This window comes from Ambystoma mexicanum, chromosome 1q (assembly GCF_040938575.1).
Source record: "Ambystoma mexicanum isolate Mex_15411 chromosome 1q, UKY_AmexF1_1, whole genome shotgun sequence".
NCBI classification, from domain to species: domain Eukaryota; kingdom Metazoa; phylum Chordata; class Amphibia; order Caudata; family Ambystomatidae; genus Ambystoma; species Ambystoma mexicanum.
Window position 1 is genome coordinate 95212789 of NC_090922.1, and position 15717 is coordinate 95228505.

General features: G+C 47.6%; 1 protein-coding gene across 1 annotated transcript in view; it reads right to left on the reverse strand.

Moving 5' to 3' along the window:
• The window catches only part of CDH15 (cadherin 15), a 156354-nt gene extending 141536 nt beyond the window's left edge, over positions 1-14818 (reverse strand). The window contains exon 1 of the mRNA XM_069635637.1: positions 14476-14818. Coding sequence (XP_069491738.1) covers positions 14476-14535 — 60 coding nt within the window. The 5' untranslated portion in view covers positions 14536-14818. The remainder of the gene's footprint in view (positions 1-14475) is intronic.
• Between the last annotated feature and the right edge of the window lie 899 nt (positions 14819-15717).

Genomic DNA, 15717 nt, shown 5'->3' on the forward strand with positions numbered 1-15717 from the left:
ATGGGATAATGACCCGCCCCCAAGTTATTGTGCAGGGCGAACTAGGGAAGGGTTATTATTTATAATGACCTCTCTCATGGTCTATAAGGCTCTTAGAACATGACTTGATTGTACTACCAGTTTCAAAAGGCTTTTAAAAGAATACAATGTTCATTTGTAATGATCACTTCCAGTATACATTGCAGTCATAATAAGAATGTTAGACCTGTCTTGCTGAGCAAAGCGCATTATCAAATCGTTGAAAAACCATAGAAATTATTTTCTGATATACATTTTATCACATTGATTTTATTTGGTTTTCTTGAAAAGCGTTGTTTGAGCTGGCCAGTCTGGTACACTTCCATACTCTTTTGCAATACCCCCATGACAAAGGCGAGGGGGAAAATAGCACCATTGAGGATTTCTGACAGCTCTGCATAAAATCAAAGTGTGTTCTGGGAGCATAGGAATGAGTACAGATATATTTGATAAGTGTGTCTACAATGCAAGGGTTGCATGCTTGAACCACTTAACTTCATAATGCTCACTGGGCTTGTTGTCTATATCATTTTTCACAACAATAACAGTAAGGTATATGTAAAAATGAAACATATGCACTCAATTGGACATCCACAGAATTCTGATGTGTGAGCGAAAGGACCACCGTTGATGGACTTCTTGCTTTCCCAGAGGCAGGATTTGGGGTTTAAGAAGAAGTGTAATAGGTGTGGGGAGAGGTCAGAGTGCACATAATGTGGCCTATGTCATGAGAAATAAACTGCATTGCAAGCATTCCGTTTGGTGGAGGAGGGATGTTCCCTGTTTATAAAAGCAGAAACACCAAGTCTGGACTACCAAGTTTTAAATATGTAACCTGAAGAACACACACATACACACATATGTCTACAGCGGGCCTTCAACTTACTGTTGTCATAATTACCTTTCATATTTAGTTATGCATGGTTTTGCATGCATCTGAACGCATAAAACTAATCAATCGGTAAGTGATATGTGGAAGCATGTTCTATTTCAGCAAGTTTGTAAACTTCTAAAAGAGTTACTCATGGGACATCATGTTAGTGCACTGCTTTTAATACCGTGGAGAATGACACATTCTTTTTTAATCCACATAATTTACGGATGGCCTCGCTTTCATTTTGCCACATTCTCTTTTGTGCACTTTGGTCCTTCAAAATTAAATCATACTTTTTGCACCCAACATGTTTTTCTAAATAGTCCTTAAATATTGTCAGTTTGCTTCACCATGTGGTTTGATGCTTTACAATTCAGCTCTATTGAACACATGGTACTAGTGTAGCTTTTGAAAGGCGACTAGAGTAAGCATTGTTCGCTTATGTAGCTCTAACGATGGGATGGGACGAGGTGTAGTTTACTGCCTGAATTACTGTAGAGCCAAGAAATGTGGCCTGAATTCCAAGTTTCTGTCATTGCCTTGAAGCATGGGATCCTGGTCAAATCACTTAGCATTGCTGTACCTTAGTTTCCTTAGCTGACAAAGTCTGTCTCACTCACAAATGATTAATTTAGGTGTGCACTTCCCAAACAGACCAATACATGATTTCACAGATTCATGCATCTAATAATAACATGGACCACTTATATAGTGCTTGGTACAGGCTGAAGTTTCTATTGTCACACTCATGGCTACACCAATAATAAGTAAGGCTCCCGGTGTTGGGGTATTTCTTTTTTCAACATTTCCTTAGGAAATTATCCATACACATCCAGCCTAGCGCACACATAGCCGTCCAGACTGAAACACCTACCGTACCTCAACACCCCTACCACTAGCATGCGGCGACCAACACCTGAAAGGAATTTGGTATAGCCGAGCCAAATAAACTCTCTGAAGAATAGCATTCTATCTCTAAACCCTCAACGGCACCCACCCATGCGCCTGACCTCTCCTGGGCTGCTTAGTCGAGCCTTGCCAGCCACCCAACTCCTAGAACGGCAACATGCACACACACATCAACTAAACTAATGCCCTAGAATTTTCCAACGACATCGACTACGGTCACCAAGGGCGTTCAACCAAGGTAAAAGCGCATTGAGGCCACACAAGTGGGGAAAGAGCGCTATATAAATAACAACATACAATGCGATATATATTTTGTACTCATTTTATCTGTATTTATGGACATTTATTTTTTGCTGTGTAAAAAAAAGTCACATCTAGTATTTTTCAACATATATTAAAATGAAAAGAATGTGTGTTTGGGTGCCTGTAATGGGATGCTCACAGAGCCGGGTCCTTGCACATCAAGCCACGATTCAGTTTCACTTTTTTTTTTATACGGACTGCTGTTGCTGCTGACCCGAGAAACATTTCTGCAGTCATTTAAACATCTTGAAATGGAAAGACATTCATTTGTAGAGCCTTTCTGTTGTGTTTCTTTCCACACACATTGGACTGAAAGGTCTGATTGATGACCCGAAGACCTAAGCAAGAGACCTTCATTACTTCTTTTTTCAATTTTTCAAACAAATACTGAAAGGAAACAGAGTGATTTACGTCTGTATTGATTTGTAGAAATCAGTAAAAACGTCAAACTGAGAGCCTCAATAATGAGCCATGATTCTCTCCTCATAGATTAGGGGAAAGAAAGGACCCTATGATAAGTGTTATGTGGTGTTGGATGGTTGGGAGGAGTTTTGCAGTCAAATACAGAATTTGGGGTTTCAGTCATGAAAGGATGTCACACAGATTTGAGATACACCCTGTAAACGTAGGGAATCACATTAAAAGATTGGAATGTACAACAGTCAGTGTAAAATAGAGCTATTGTTTCGACCAAAGTACATAATGAAGGGCCAGTTCCCAAGTTACCATGCTCTCCTTTTTAATTGGGTAGACAGCATAGTTTGCTGGAAAAATTCAGAACTGTCAAACCAATAATATTGACTAAGATACATCCAGGGATGGCATCAAGGCCTTTCAAGCTTTTCATTCGAAATGGACCTTGAGCCTCAGGGGGGTCCTCTGAGCATATGCCACCATGCTGGCACTTCTATGATAAAGCAAAGTACTTCCTTAATTTACAACATTAAATGTGGGCTTTGCGTAGCACATGCTATAGGCTACTTTTGCTGGAACTCAAAAGCCGTCACCTCCCTCATGCTTTGCAGTATCCATCAGCATTCTCATCACCTTGTTTCCTTTTTACAGTGATTTTGACTACATTAGCACCTTGCTGACAAAGAGTGATGAATAGATTTTCAGTGGACATTTTGTATTTCAGCTCCATGTCCCATGACAATCTGCAGATCTTAACTTAAACTGCCCTTTTTTTAGGCACCCTTAGTGTTCATGAAAAGGGAAGGAAAAAAGCACTTATAGTTATTGCAGTCCAAGCTTCCCACACTTTCCTTCTGTGCTCTCAAAATTCCTCACGCTATCTATCCATGGCCTCCACGCTTCTCAAAATTAGGGGCGGCTCCTTTATAATGGGCGACAGGGCACCAACTGTCCCGTCACTCAATATGAATGAGTCCAAAGCCCTTGAAAAGCGTTCCGAAGCACTCTCGGGCTGCTTTTAACTGTCAAAGGGAAACATGGTTTTTCATGACAGTTTACATTTCCCCAACACACATGCCCAATGGGCCATGTAATGCTGGGGGCGTTTTGCTTCCCCAGCCTTGCACGATCTATTGGGGATGAACGCTGTGGAACTGCTGCAGTAAATGTGCCTATGGGTTGCTCTGGTGCCTCCCCCCACATTTAGGCGGAGGTGCGCCGGCTCCCCGATAACTGCCCTCAGGAACCAGAAAGCTCTCCTTGTTTCCTGGTTCCTTTTACTGCAGCGCAGAAGACAGAGGGCCTCCGTGGAAGACAGCATTTGGGCTAGGTCTGCAGGTAAGGAGCATGTTTTTTTGTAATGAATGTAGGCATGTATGTATGTATGTATGCCTGCATGAAAGTGTATCTGTAAGTGTGCGTGAGTGAATGAGTGTCTTGTATGTGTGCGTGAGTGAATGGAGAAATACATGGCTTTATGAATGCATGTTTGAATGAGAGCAATGGATGAATGAATTTGTAAAGTTGCATGTGTGTGTGTGTGTGAGTGAATGGAGATTTTACGCGCAATAATTCCATGAATCAAGCCCTATATGTGTTATTGTGTGGATAGACTGACCTATTTTGGTGCAACCAGTCTGAATATATTTTCTGACATGACAGTGCATATCTTACTGGCATCAAGGGCAAAGCCAGTAGGATGTTCTTATGCGGCAAAACATGTCTATATTGGTGCAGCCAGTCTAGATATGTTTTCTTATTGTGGCACTGCCTTTTTGCTGGCAAAGCCATAAGGAGTATATTCTTACATGTGGATTCTGGCATATATTGGCAGAGCCAGCGCGGACATGTTTTTTTATAGTATCTTTACTGGCATTAAGCACAATGCAAACATGAATATGTTCTGATGTGAGAATGCTGGCAATATTCAAATATGGAATATGTCAGCGGAAATGAAAATGGTACTTGATAAGCAAGGACAAAGCCGACTAAAGAGGGAAGAAGTAACCCATGTTTGCACAACAGATCAGCCCAAAAGCAACTGAATTTTGTAAAAACACTATATTAATTTTATTATTATATTCAATCCTTTAAAAATACATACTTGAATTCACATTAAACTCATAATAAATATTAGCTTGTTTCATTATACAAATAAAGTGCATCACAATAAATTGCTTGTCTACAACCAAAGGGACGTCTAACTGGTCCTAACCGCCAGAACGCAACTGGACTGCCTGCAACCCCAAGTGAGTGAAAGGAATCACTAAAAAGGGGGAGCCGGCAAGTTCCAGTGCGTGGGCGGACTGCTAACTGAAATACAGTCAAATAGTCATGATATGCACAAAGACTGGCATTGGGGCGCCGCACGTCGACTACTAAAGTGTCAATACAAACCAATATACAAAAATAGTACAAAGCATGTCACTGATTGTCTATAGTAGTTTCGATGGTACAGAGCATCTAACTGTATCACAGTTGATGCTCATCTTCTTCAGGACGTCACACTCCCTTTGAAAAGGTTGTTGTTTTTAGCCGATTAGTATTTAATATCAAAATGTTTACATTTTGTGAGGCAATCATAAAATCGGTATAAATGTTTAACAATCCGGAACCAATGATCACACCATTGTCTCTAGCAGATCGGCTGGTCCCAGTATCCTGTGAATTAATTCAGGAGTGTATATGGGCCATGCCTGAAGTAAATCACAATGAAATCAATCACAGTAACAAGAATAGGCGTCTCGGATAATTAGTGTCAGAAATGCAGTCAAAGGAAGTCCAAAAGGAATTTTGTCATGGTATGCTGTATCCTTGTGTTCACCATGTAAGCCAAAATAAGTAGGGTATGGCCTTGTCTTTCAGAGAAAAGGTTGAGAGGTAAAATACCAAGCGCTGCCACGAACGGGGTCAATCCCTGCTCAACGTTCAGAAAGAAGGTACCTTTCACGAAGCGCGTACTAGCTGGCGAGAATGCTGGCAGACGCTGGCGCAGCCAGCATCAAAATGTATGGGCGCACAGCCAGCATAGCAATGTTTCTATACTGGCATATATATTGTGGGAAAAGTCCTCATGTAAATGCACCAGGGCACTGTTTATGACTTGCATCACAAACTGTGTGGCTTGACACCCACATTTTCTAAAAAGTGTGTTGTAAAATGCAGTATTTTAACCCATTATTTTAAAAATGTTCTTTGGGAAATCCACACTTGGTTGGTTCGGGCTCACTCACTACGCTCTGTTCCTCCTGCATATTTGAGGGAAACATTTATACCCCTCCAATTAAAGAAATCACCAGCCGCCACTGTAAACTGATCTATATGCATAGGAGCTACTCAAACTGTCTATGTGGCCCCAAGCCAATCACTGTGTCTGCCCATGAGCTCCAAGACCCTGACACTTTGAGCAGACGGGTTTGAAAAGATATAACGCTGCTGCTATCCTGCCAAATTACATATTTTAGCTTTCTCCGCCCGCAGAGAAAGAAACAGGTGGTGCGGGTGGGGGTCGGACATTCCTTCATAACCAGGGCTCCCAAGAGATGGGATTCAAAGCGAGAGATCAAAGAGCGGGGAAAGCGGCTTGTAAGAGACAATCGCCCCCACGCTCCCACAACCTGGGAGCACAGTGAAGGCAGTCATACATTTGGGGAGGGGGGTGAAGATCTCACAAGCCTAGACGCAGGGAGGTTTCAAGTTTCATGAGTGGTTCTTTCCGAGGACTCGCTGCGCCCCTGGGGGACACGCAATTGTTTGGTCAGAAATAGTGCCAAGATACAATTGACTAGGCACCCCGTCCCATTGGGCAGTGGAAAAATTAAGCACAAAGGTTAACAACGCCACGGGGACATTTTGGAAGGGCTGGGGGTTGTCTGCACTTTCCACGCGGCTTGATCCATTTGGACAATAACAGCTCACGCCTCTCTCTGTGCATCATCCGGGGGGGGCTCTGGAGGCATATGGATCTATACGGTGCTGGAAATGGAAAAATAATTACTGGGGGAACCCTCTCATCCTTGGAGGGGTGGGACCACGGGGATGAGGGACGTGGGGCCTAGGGGTGTCGCCACAAGGTAGGCCATGCAATACAGTGGCCCTCATTACGACCCTTGCGGAAAGGGGTTTACGCCGGCGTAATGCATGGCGTACCTTTCCGCCTTACTACGAGTTCCCGTAGCGCCATGGTGCTTTTTTCGCCTGCTTTTTCCGGGCGGAAAAATCCATGGCGCTACGGGACTTGTTGTTAATTACGCCACCGTAATTTACGGTGGCGTAATTAACGCCTTCCCCATTCCCATTATACCCTATGGGGCAAAAATGGGAATGGGGAAGGGTAAATGGGGATTGGGGACTTACCGCCCCGCCAAGGTCGGAATGGGGCGGTAAGTCCGCCAACCCCCATGGCGGAGTTGGCAGCTTTGCGCCATGGACCATGGTGCAAATTGCACCATGGTTCTCCGCCAGGGTCGTAATGAGGGCCAGTATCTCTTCATAGATCCCAATCCTGTTGATTTGCATAAAACCAAAGAGCATTATGGGTACATAAGAATGTCCACATTTTTTAATTTGAAACATGTCTTATAGTGATTTATTAAGAAACCCTTAATAATGCGAGTTCAGCTCTGCAGTTTTGATTGGTCACACTACTTACCCTAAGAAAAAAATGTCTGTACATTGCAGAACATATATAACAGTTTAGACAGCTGCCACAAGCATGTGAGGCTTTGGCTGTTTTTGCTTTCGGTTTCCAGTGTCTGTTTCTTTAAAAGGTGGGCTGCTCATGCATGGTATGCAGGTTACCCCCATAACTCGCAACCTTTTCTGTCCCCGGGGCACGTGAAAACAGATTTACTTTTTTGGTAGATGAGAGCCCATCGAATTATATTTATTTATTTATTTAACATTTATAAAGCGCTCACACAGCCCACAGCTGTTACAGGAATTGTTTGTTTTTCTTAGTTGTGTAATTGTGTTGATTTTTTTGTCTTAGTTACATATTTATAACGCGCTTAAACACCCAGAGGTTTCTAAGCGCGGACCCGGGGATCGAACCTGTTGTTGCTTCGTGTCGTCTTGCTTCCAAGACGCGCACGCTGCCGCTGAGCTATCCTCCCGGGGTATATGTGGGGTTTACGGGCTTGGCAGGTGAGTGAACTGATTCCACAGTGGGTGACACCCACCAAAGCATGTGAGATGAGAGGTTTAGACCCCCTATTGTGGCGAGGTGGCTTCTTCAAGTGACCAGACTGATCAGTAAGAAAGACAACGGCTAGGAATGTAAATGTAAGGTGTGTGCTTGCGCACCCCCAGCATTCGTGATTGTAAGGGTGACTTTCTCCCTTTCAGCCCTGCACAGGGATCCCGGCGCAGTGGGGTGGCTCCAGTGATGCGCATGGTTGGGGAGTTGTAGCCCCAGAATGGATTTTAAGAACAGGGGGAAGAAATAATGTGCAAAAGGGAGAGGAAGACGCCTTCTGACTTCTGGTCAGCTGGTCGCTAAGTAAATGTGTACTTGTTGATATCTTTTGACTTTGTAATGAGCCAGCTGCCTTTTTTCGCCATTCTATCTTGGCATCTGCCCCAATCTTTTGTTCAATCTTGCCTTTCCCTCTCCTCACAACTAGCCAAACCAGGCCACTCTCCAGATCTGCCACACCAGAGAGCCTGGAGACCATGCAAATGGCTTCTGTGTGCGGTACACATCCTAATAATACAACATATGTTAGTCACTGTGTAACAGGGTGGCCAGGTGCTGATGCAAACTTGTTCCTGTTTTTCTCTCTCCTCTACTTGGTCTTGCTACTATTCTTGACCCTTTTTGGCACACCCTGCAATGTTTCTAAAAATTACATACTTCTTTACAGCAGTTCATCGCACTGTAGATCCCCAAGCCAGGCCCTGGACCCTCAGGGACGTCATTTCACCAAAATGCCAGGGGGGGGAGCGGAAGTGAAATCACATGACCTTTGACCTCTGATGACATCACAGTAAGTGATGTAATTTGACCCCACCGCGAAGTGACATCACAGGAAGCGATGGAACACAACCCTTTACCCCTTGACAAAACAGGAAGTGGCATCACATAGCATTGTTCCATAGTACACCATGAAAAATATAGTTACAATATCACAGTAATGTAATAAACATTTCGTACACGAATGGGTCACCATATGTATCGGCAGAAAATAACATGCTGTAACTGCAACTTGCGAAAAGCAAAATACATAGCCCGAAATTGATGCTTATTCTACTTTAAATGTTTTTGTAGTATTTTGTCGGCATCGTGAATTTGAGGTGTTTAAGAACAGACTAAATCAGTGACTCACCCCCTGAAGTGTACCTGAAGTAAACCTTTAATGAGTACCAATTATTGCATAGAATTCCAGAAAGACAAATTATTTGTTATTCCTACTCTTTCTTATTTAGGGTCACTGCTAACAGTGTTACACTCGTGGAACCCCCTGTTTTTTTAAGAGGCCTGAACAAGAAAGCCAGCCACTCTAGAAACAAAGAGCCACATGGCACTGGCAACAGCCCAGGAGCTTCAATTTGTAAAAAAAAAAAAAAATACGTTTTGTTTAGGGGTAGCAAGGGAGACCACAGGGGTCGCAATTACGTCGCCTGGCAACCTCTAAATGACGTCCCTGCCCTCACCTCTCATAAACGCCTGCAGACGCAAACACACATACACACACCCCCACAGCCCTCTCACCCTTGCTGATTCTCAGTTTTGGAAGGAGAATGGGTGCACGCACCCTTCATTTCCATTTCTTTACTCTCCCTGGCCATCCTGAAACCTTGTCCTTCCAGCAGAGTAAGGTGAGTTATTCCCCTTGTAACTGGGGTTGACTCTGGCGCCTCTTTTGGCACATGCATGCAACTGCAGAATAACCTGAAGAAGGAATTGGATAGAGGTAGTTAATAGAGGCAGGCCCACACTTAAACACCCACATGCATGCATGGAAAGGCCCCATATACCTTAAAGACAAGCTGACTCTACATGAACCCAAGAGAATTCTACGGTCATCTGGCTCCTGGCTGCTTCCATGTCCAGAAACGAAACGACCGAACGGCAATGGACGCTCGTTCCTATCCTTGGCCTAGAATTCCTTTCCCTTAGAACTTCAGCAGGAAAGTCATTTACTTTTGTTTCCGGAAACAGTTGAAAACATTACTGTTTGAATAGAAGTCCCTATTTCTGCATTTACTCCTCTTAATAGCCTATGCTAGATGTTTTTGTCTGGTGTCTTGGTGTGAGCCCTGATACCTGGGGCTGTTGGCGCAGAATAAATAAATAAATAATATAGGCAGGTGATTTCCCGAAGACCAGCACCCACAAAGTCACAGGCACCCATCAATGATTTTCTAGAGAACAGGCTTGGGGTATTTCACTTAGCGGGGAATTTACAAGCTCAGCCCCCCCCACCCCCTCACCTCAGTGTCTCTGGGTCGCCCTGAGATCCTGCATATGGGAAAAGGGCGCTTGTCGGCGTTCTTGGGCTTCAGGGCTTGGAGCCCTAGCATTAACCCTTTGTGCTGCATGGGTGAGCTCTCTGGTTGCCATAGCGTTCTGGTCCATGCTCTGTTTTGGGTATGCTGCTTCCTGCACGCACAATCCCTAAGAGCACTCACACAGTGTGCTCGCCCTATTCTCTTCTCTCAAATACAACATTAGGTTTGGAGTGATCCGATTCTCAAGATAGAAAACCGGTACGGCCAACGACATAAAAGAAGGACTAACCCACTCCCCCTCTAACCCAACGACCATCTTCCCACCCCACCCGCCCCCCAATCCCATGGCTTCTGCATACACATTCTGTGGCTTTGACTTTTGATAAAAGCATGTAAACAACATGCAAGGTATATTTGAAGTAATGCTGATTGATGCATTTCATGTTATATGTATTCAATCAACTTGATTATTATTGGTATTTACTGGGAAAAGTTGAGCATCTCAGTTAAAAAAAAAAAGCGTGTAAATATCAATGGGCCGTTGCTCAGTTTGACAGAACATGACCAGATGTGTAGATGTTTTTTAGCCTGCCTTTGTGGCAAGCAATTAATGCACAAAGCTGATACCTGGGAGGTGCGCGGGTTCGAGCAAATCCTCCACCAAAATTCAGAAAATCGTATCTTTATTTATTTTATAACTGTTGGCGATTAAAAATACCGTGAGAGTCACCACCCCTTCCCCCAAAACCGGGACAGGGATTTTAAATAAAAACACAAGGACAGTGCCTGATTGATTGATTGACAGCACCTTCTAATTTTGTAAACATCTATTTTTGATTAAATACAAATAAAACAAAAAAATAAATAAATACAAAAAAACACTCTCGGGACAGGGGGACAGAGGGCCCAATTCCGGGACATCCAGTCACCCCAATTATGCCTCTCCATTCTATCCCTTTCGTCTTCCTGCCCTCCTCCCCTCTCATATCTGCCCCACGGCACTTTCAAGTTCCTCCTCGGAAATACAGGCGCTATAGAACCAGCCAAAATGAAATATGGCAGAGCAGTATACAGTAATCACAGTAGACAACACTCGCCCAGAAAACATTCCAGGAGTTAAACATTTACTATTTTAACACATTTATGCCTATTTGGAGACAGTTTTAACGCGCGAACTGTGCTGTTTCTCAGTTAAACAATGAAAACGTCAGAATATTGTTTGTTGCGTCTTGTATAGCGCCAACATGTTGCCCTCTGGCAGCTGCTGGGAAGTTTGAGGCGGCAGGATACTTGGGGCCACGGAGAGAGGGTGGGCTTCTGATTATCAATGCCCGGCTAGCTGCAGTGCATTGGGGCTGCTCTCCAGCCAGCCCTCCACATTTCATTTTGGGGGTACAGTGGTGTTCTGAAGACAGGGACCCTCCTTCAGAGACACTCCTACGTCAGGGCCAGGCTCTGCTGGGAATCGGCTTCTAAAACCTTCATTGTGTTGCCATCACCTCCTTGCGTTACAAGAAGGCAAAACGGCCAGCCCTGAAGGTGCGCCTAAGCGGCTACACCAGAGCTGGAGGGATTCAGTGAGCTACTTTCATAAACTGTTATTGCAGTTTATTAGCCACTCCTTTCCTCGCACACTAGCTGCCCATGACAAGGAGTGAGAGGGGGTGGTAGGGAGAGAGAGGGAAAGAGGGAGAGAGGGAAAGAGAGGGTGGGAGAGAGAGAGGAGAGGGAGGGATAGAGAGAGGGAAAGGGGGAGAGAGTGGGGAGAGGGGGGGAGAAAGAGAGGGAGGGGGAGAGAGAGAAAAGAGAGATGGAGAGAGAGAGAGAGGGGGGCGGAGAGAGAGAGGAGAGAGGAGAGAGAGCAGAGGGAGAGGGAGGGAGAGAGAGGAGAGAGAGAGAGGGAAAGAGGGAGAGTGGGAAAGAGAGGGAGAGAGAGCGGAGAGGGAGGGAGAGAGAGGGAGAGAGGGAAAGAGAGAGAGAGAGAGAGAGAGAGGGGAGAGAGGGTGGAGCGAGAAAGAGGGAGGGGGAGAGAGGGAAAGGGGGAGAGAGTGGGGAGAGAGGGGGAGAAAGAGAGGGAGGGGAGAGAGAGAAAAGAGAGATGGAGAGAGAGAGAGAGAGAGGGGGGCGGAGAGAGAGAGGAGAGAGAGCAGAGGGAGAGGGAGGGAGAGAGAGGAGAGAGAGAGAGGGAAAGAGGGAGAGTGGGAAAGAGAGGGAGAGAGAGCGGAGAGGGAGGGAGAGAGAGGGAGAGAGGGAAAGAGAGAGAGAGAGAGAGAGAGAGGGGAGAGAGGGTGGAGCGAGAAAGAGGGAGGGGGAGAGAGGGAAAGGGGGAGAGAGTGGGGAGAGAGGGGGAGAAAGAGAGGGAGGGGAGAGAGAGAAAAGAGAGATGGAGAGAGAGAGAGAGAGAGGGGGGCGGAGAGAGAGAGGAGAGAGGAGAGAGAGCAGAGGGAGAGGGAGGGAGAGAGAGGAGAGAGAGAGAGGGAAAGAGGGAGAGTGGGAAAGAGAGGGAGAGAGAGCGGAGAGGGAGGGAGAGAGAGGGAGAGAGGGAAAGAGAGAGAGAGAGAGAGAGAGAGAGAGGGGAGAGAGGGTGGAGCGAGAAAGAGGGAGGGGGAGAGAGGGAAAGGGGGAGAGAGTGGGGAGAGAGGGGGAGAAAGAGAGGGAGGGGAGAGAGAGAAAAGAGAGATGGAGAGAGAGAGAGAGGGGGGCGGAGAGAGAGAGGAGAGAGGAGAGAGAGCAGAGGGAGAGGGAGGGAGGGAGAGGAGAGAGAGAGAGGGAAAGAGGGAGAGTGGGAAAGAGAGGGAGAGAGAGGGGAGAGGGAGGGAGAGAGAGGGAGAGAGGGAAAGAGAGAGAGAGAGGGGAGAGAGGGGGGAGAGAGGGGGAGAAAGAGAGGGAGGGGGAGAGAGAGAAAAGAGAGATGGAGAGAGAGAGAGAGAGGGGGGCGGAGAGAGCGAGGAGAGAGGAGAGAGAGAGAGCAGAGATAGAGGGAGAGGGAGGGAGAGAGAGAAGAGAGAGAGAGGGAAAGAGGGAGAGAGGGAAAGAGAGGGAGAGAGAGGGGAGAGGGAGGGAGAGAGGGAGAGAGGGAAAGAGAGCGAGAGAGAGGGGAGAGAGGGGGAGCGGGAAAGAGGGAGGGGGAGAGAGAGAAGATAGAGATGGAGGGAGAAAGAGAGAGAGGCGGAGAGAGAGAGGAGAGAGAGGTAGAGAGAGAAAGAGTGATAAAGTAGGGGCGGGAGAGTGAGAGAGAGAGAGGGGGGGGCTTGTTTCCATCCATATACAGGAGAGTGAGTGGCGGGCACTATCCCACTCTCCGTGCCCAGGAGTGGCTGGCAGAAAGTATCCTACTCTCCCCCAATCTATAGGAGGGAGTCGCCAAATCCATCACCGGCCCCACTCTGGTCTGTATGAAGGCTCCACTGGTCTTTTCCACCTTTGTGAAAGGGCTCTGACCCCCCCCCCCCCGTACCCCGCCCCACACTTCTCTCAGTCCCAGGGAGTGAGTAGTGTCCATACCCAGGAGACCAGTGCAAGGCACACACCCCAGGCGCCAAGTGGCCTAGGGATACCTCACAGCTGCATGCCACCAGGGTGCCATGCTACCAGTCCCAGAACTTGCATGACAACTGGGGGCGTTTTAGGGGACTTGGTTTACTCCCCGATAATACTTTATTAAAGTTATGTTATGTTAGCAAATATGTATACTGCACCCCTCAACACCAAATGAAAATAGGACGCAGGACTAGAAACGGTGTCCGCAGAAACATGAGTGAATCCCTTGCCCCTCCTACCCTTTCCTACCCTACCTGGACTCTACCCTTAGCTTACTGCACCCCCTCAATTGCTATGCCTTCCCTTCTCTTCTCTTCTCTTCTCTTCTCTTCTCTTCTCTTCTCTTCTCTTCTCTTCTCTTCTCTTCTCTTCCCTTCCCTCTCCTCCCCTCCTTTCCCTTTCCTTACTTCACTTCCCCTTCATAGGCTTTACCTCATCTCTGCCTTCCCTTACTTCACCTTCCCTTCCATTCTCTTCCCTTCCCTCACCATCATTGACTTCGCCTCCTCTCTGTCCTGCCTTCCATCTCCTTCCCGTCCCCCCCTCTATTCCCTTCCCTTCCCCTCCCTCTGCCTTCCCTTTATTCACCTTCCCTGCCCTTCCCCTCCCTTCCCTTCACCTCACCTCTGCCTTCCTTTCCCTTCACCTCCCCTCCACTTCCCTTAATTCACCTTCCCTGCCCTTCCCTTCCCCTCCATTACCCACCATTCCCTTCCCTTCCTTCATCCCCCATTCGTTTAATTCCTTTCCTTTCCTTTCCTTTCCTTTCCTTTCCTTTCCTTTCCTTTCCTTTCCTTTCCTTTCCTTTCCTTTCCTTTCCTTTCCTTTCCTTTCCTTTCCTTTCCTTTCCTTCCCTTCCCTTCCCTCCGACCCTTCCCTTCCCTCCGACCCTTCCCTTCCCTTCGCACTGCAGCGCCATCCTCGCAGCCGAGGGGAACTCGACACATGCACCCGGGGGGCCTTACCTGGCAGCAGAGCTGCTGCAGGGCCGCGAGGCAGAAGCAGAGGAAGACTCGTGGGTTCATGGCTCGGGATATTTGGCACAGAGTTTTGTGGAGGGCCCAATGCCGCACCGGGCGCCTTCAGTGAGCAGAGTGCGTGCCCCGGTGTGGGGTTCCCTGGTGGGTACAGGGAGCGCGCTGATCGAAGCAGGGCAGTGTCCAGGGCAGAGAGGGTGCGCTCCTCGCGGATGAGAGCTCGGAATGTCGCGAAGTCCTGGCCGGGCACCTCCCAACCAGCTCTGAAACTAAAATAAAAGTTTGGTCCGAGTGTGAGTGACAGCAGCACATGTGTCGGGGGAGGCCCGGCCTGCTGAGATGCCGGAGAAGGGCTGGGGACAAGCTTTCTGGCACATGGCGCAGGGGATCAAGGGTGTGAAGGGGGGGGGGGGGGGCAACAGCTGTCCTACTGCACAGTCTAGTGAAGGTCGAATATCACCACTGCCCACTCCAATGGGGAGGGGGGAAAGGGGGTTAGGTGGATAATGGGGGTATGGAGTCACACCGGAAAGCCTTAACCCCTTTGGTGCCAGGGGACCGTGCGGATGTGCTCCAGCCCTCGCTCTCAGCGGGCCTGTCTTCCCAGCTTGTCTTTCAGTCACTGGTGTTCCAGCTCAGGATCAGAGGGAAGCGAGCCCCTGTCACCCCCTGCGCCGGGGGGGGGGGGGGGGGGGCTGTGGTGTGTGGAAAAGGGTCGGGACGTTTTACTGGGCTAGAGGTGGCCACAGAACAGGCCCTGACTGTCGCCGCGCCTCTGACGCACTTTTTTTTTAGTGTTGGAGCCCCTTCAGCCACGTCAGTCTGGCGCCCCTGGAAAGCCAGTGGGGCTGGGGCAGAGCCAGTTGAATGTTCGGGTTCTGCATCTTTCCCTGGGATCCCGAGGTAGAAGACCCAGAAGCAAAAACTGGGAGGTGGGAAGGAAGGCAGGAAGGGCTTCCTTTCATCACCAAAGGAAACGGGCGTCAGACAAAAGGCACGTGTTTTTTTGCACCCAGGTGTGCAGGGAGGCGCACAACAAAGAAAAAAAAAGGCCACCCCAGACTACTGGGCGCCCAGTCCGGGAGAAGGTGGCTGAGGCAGGTAACAAGCACATGGCAAGCAGGGGTCCCAGGACCTGAAAACAAAAGACCAAAGGATGGCCACCATCCGGAGGGATGGGAGGGGGGGGCCACTGGCACTTTACAGTGCATAATTGAGGTGTAGAAATGG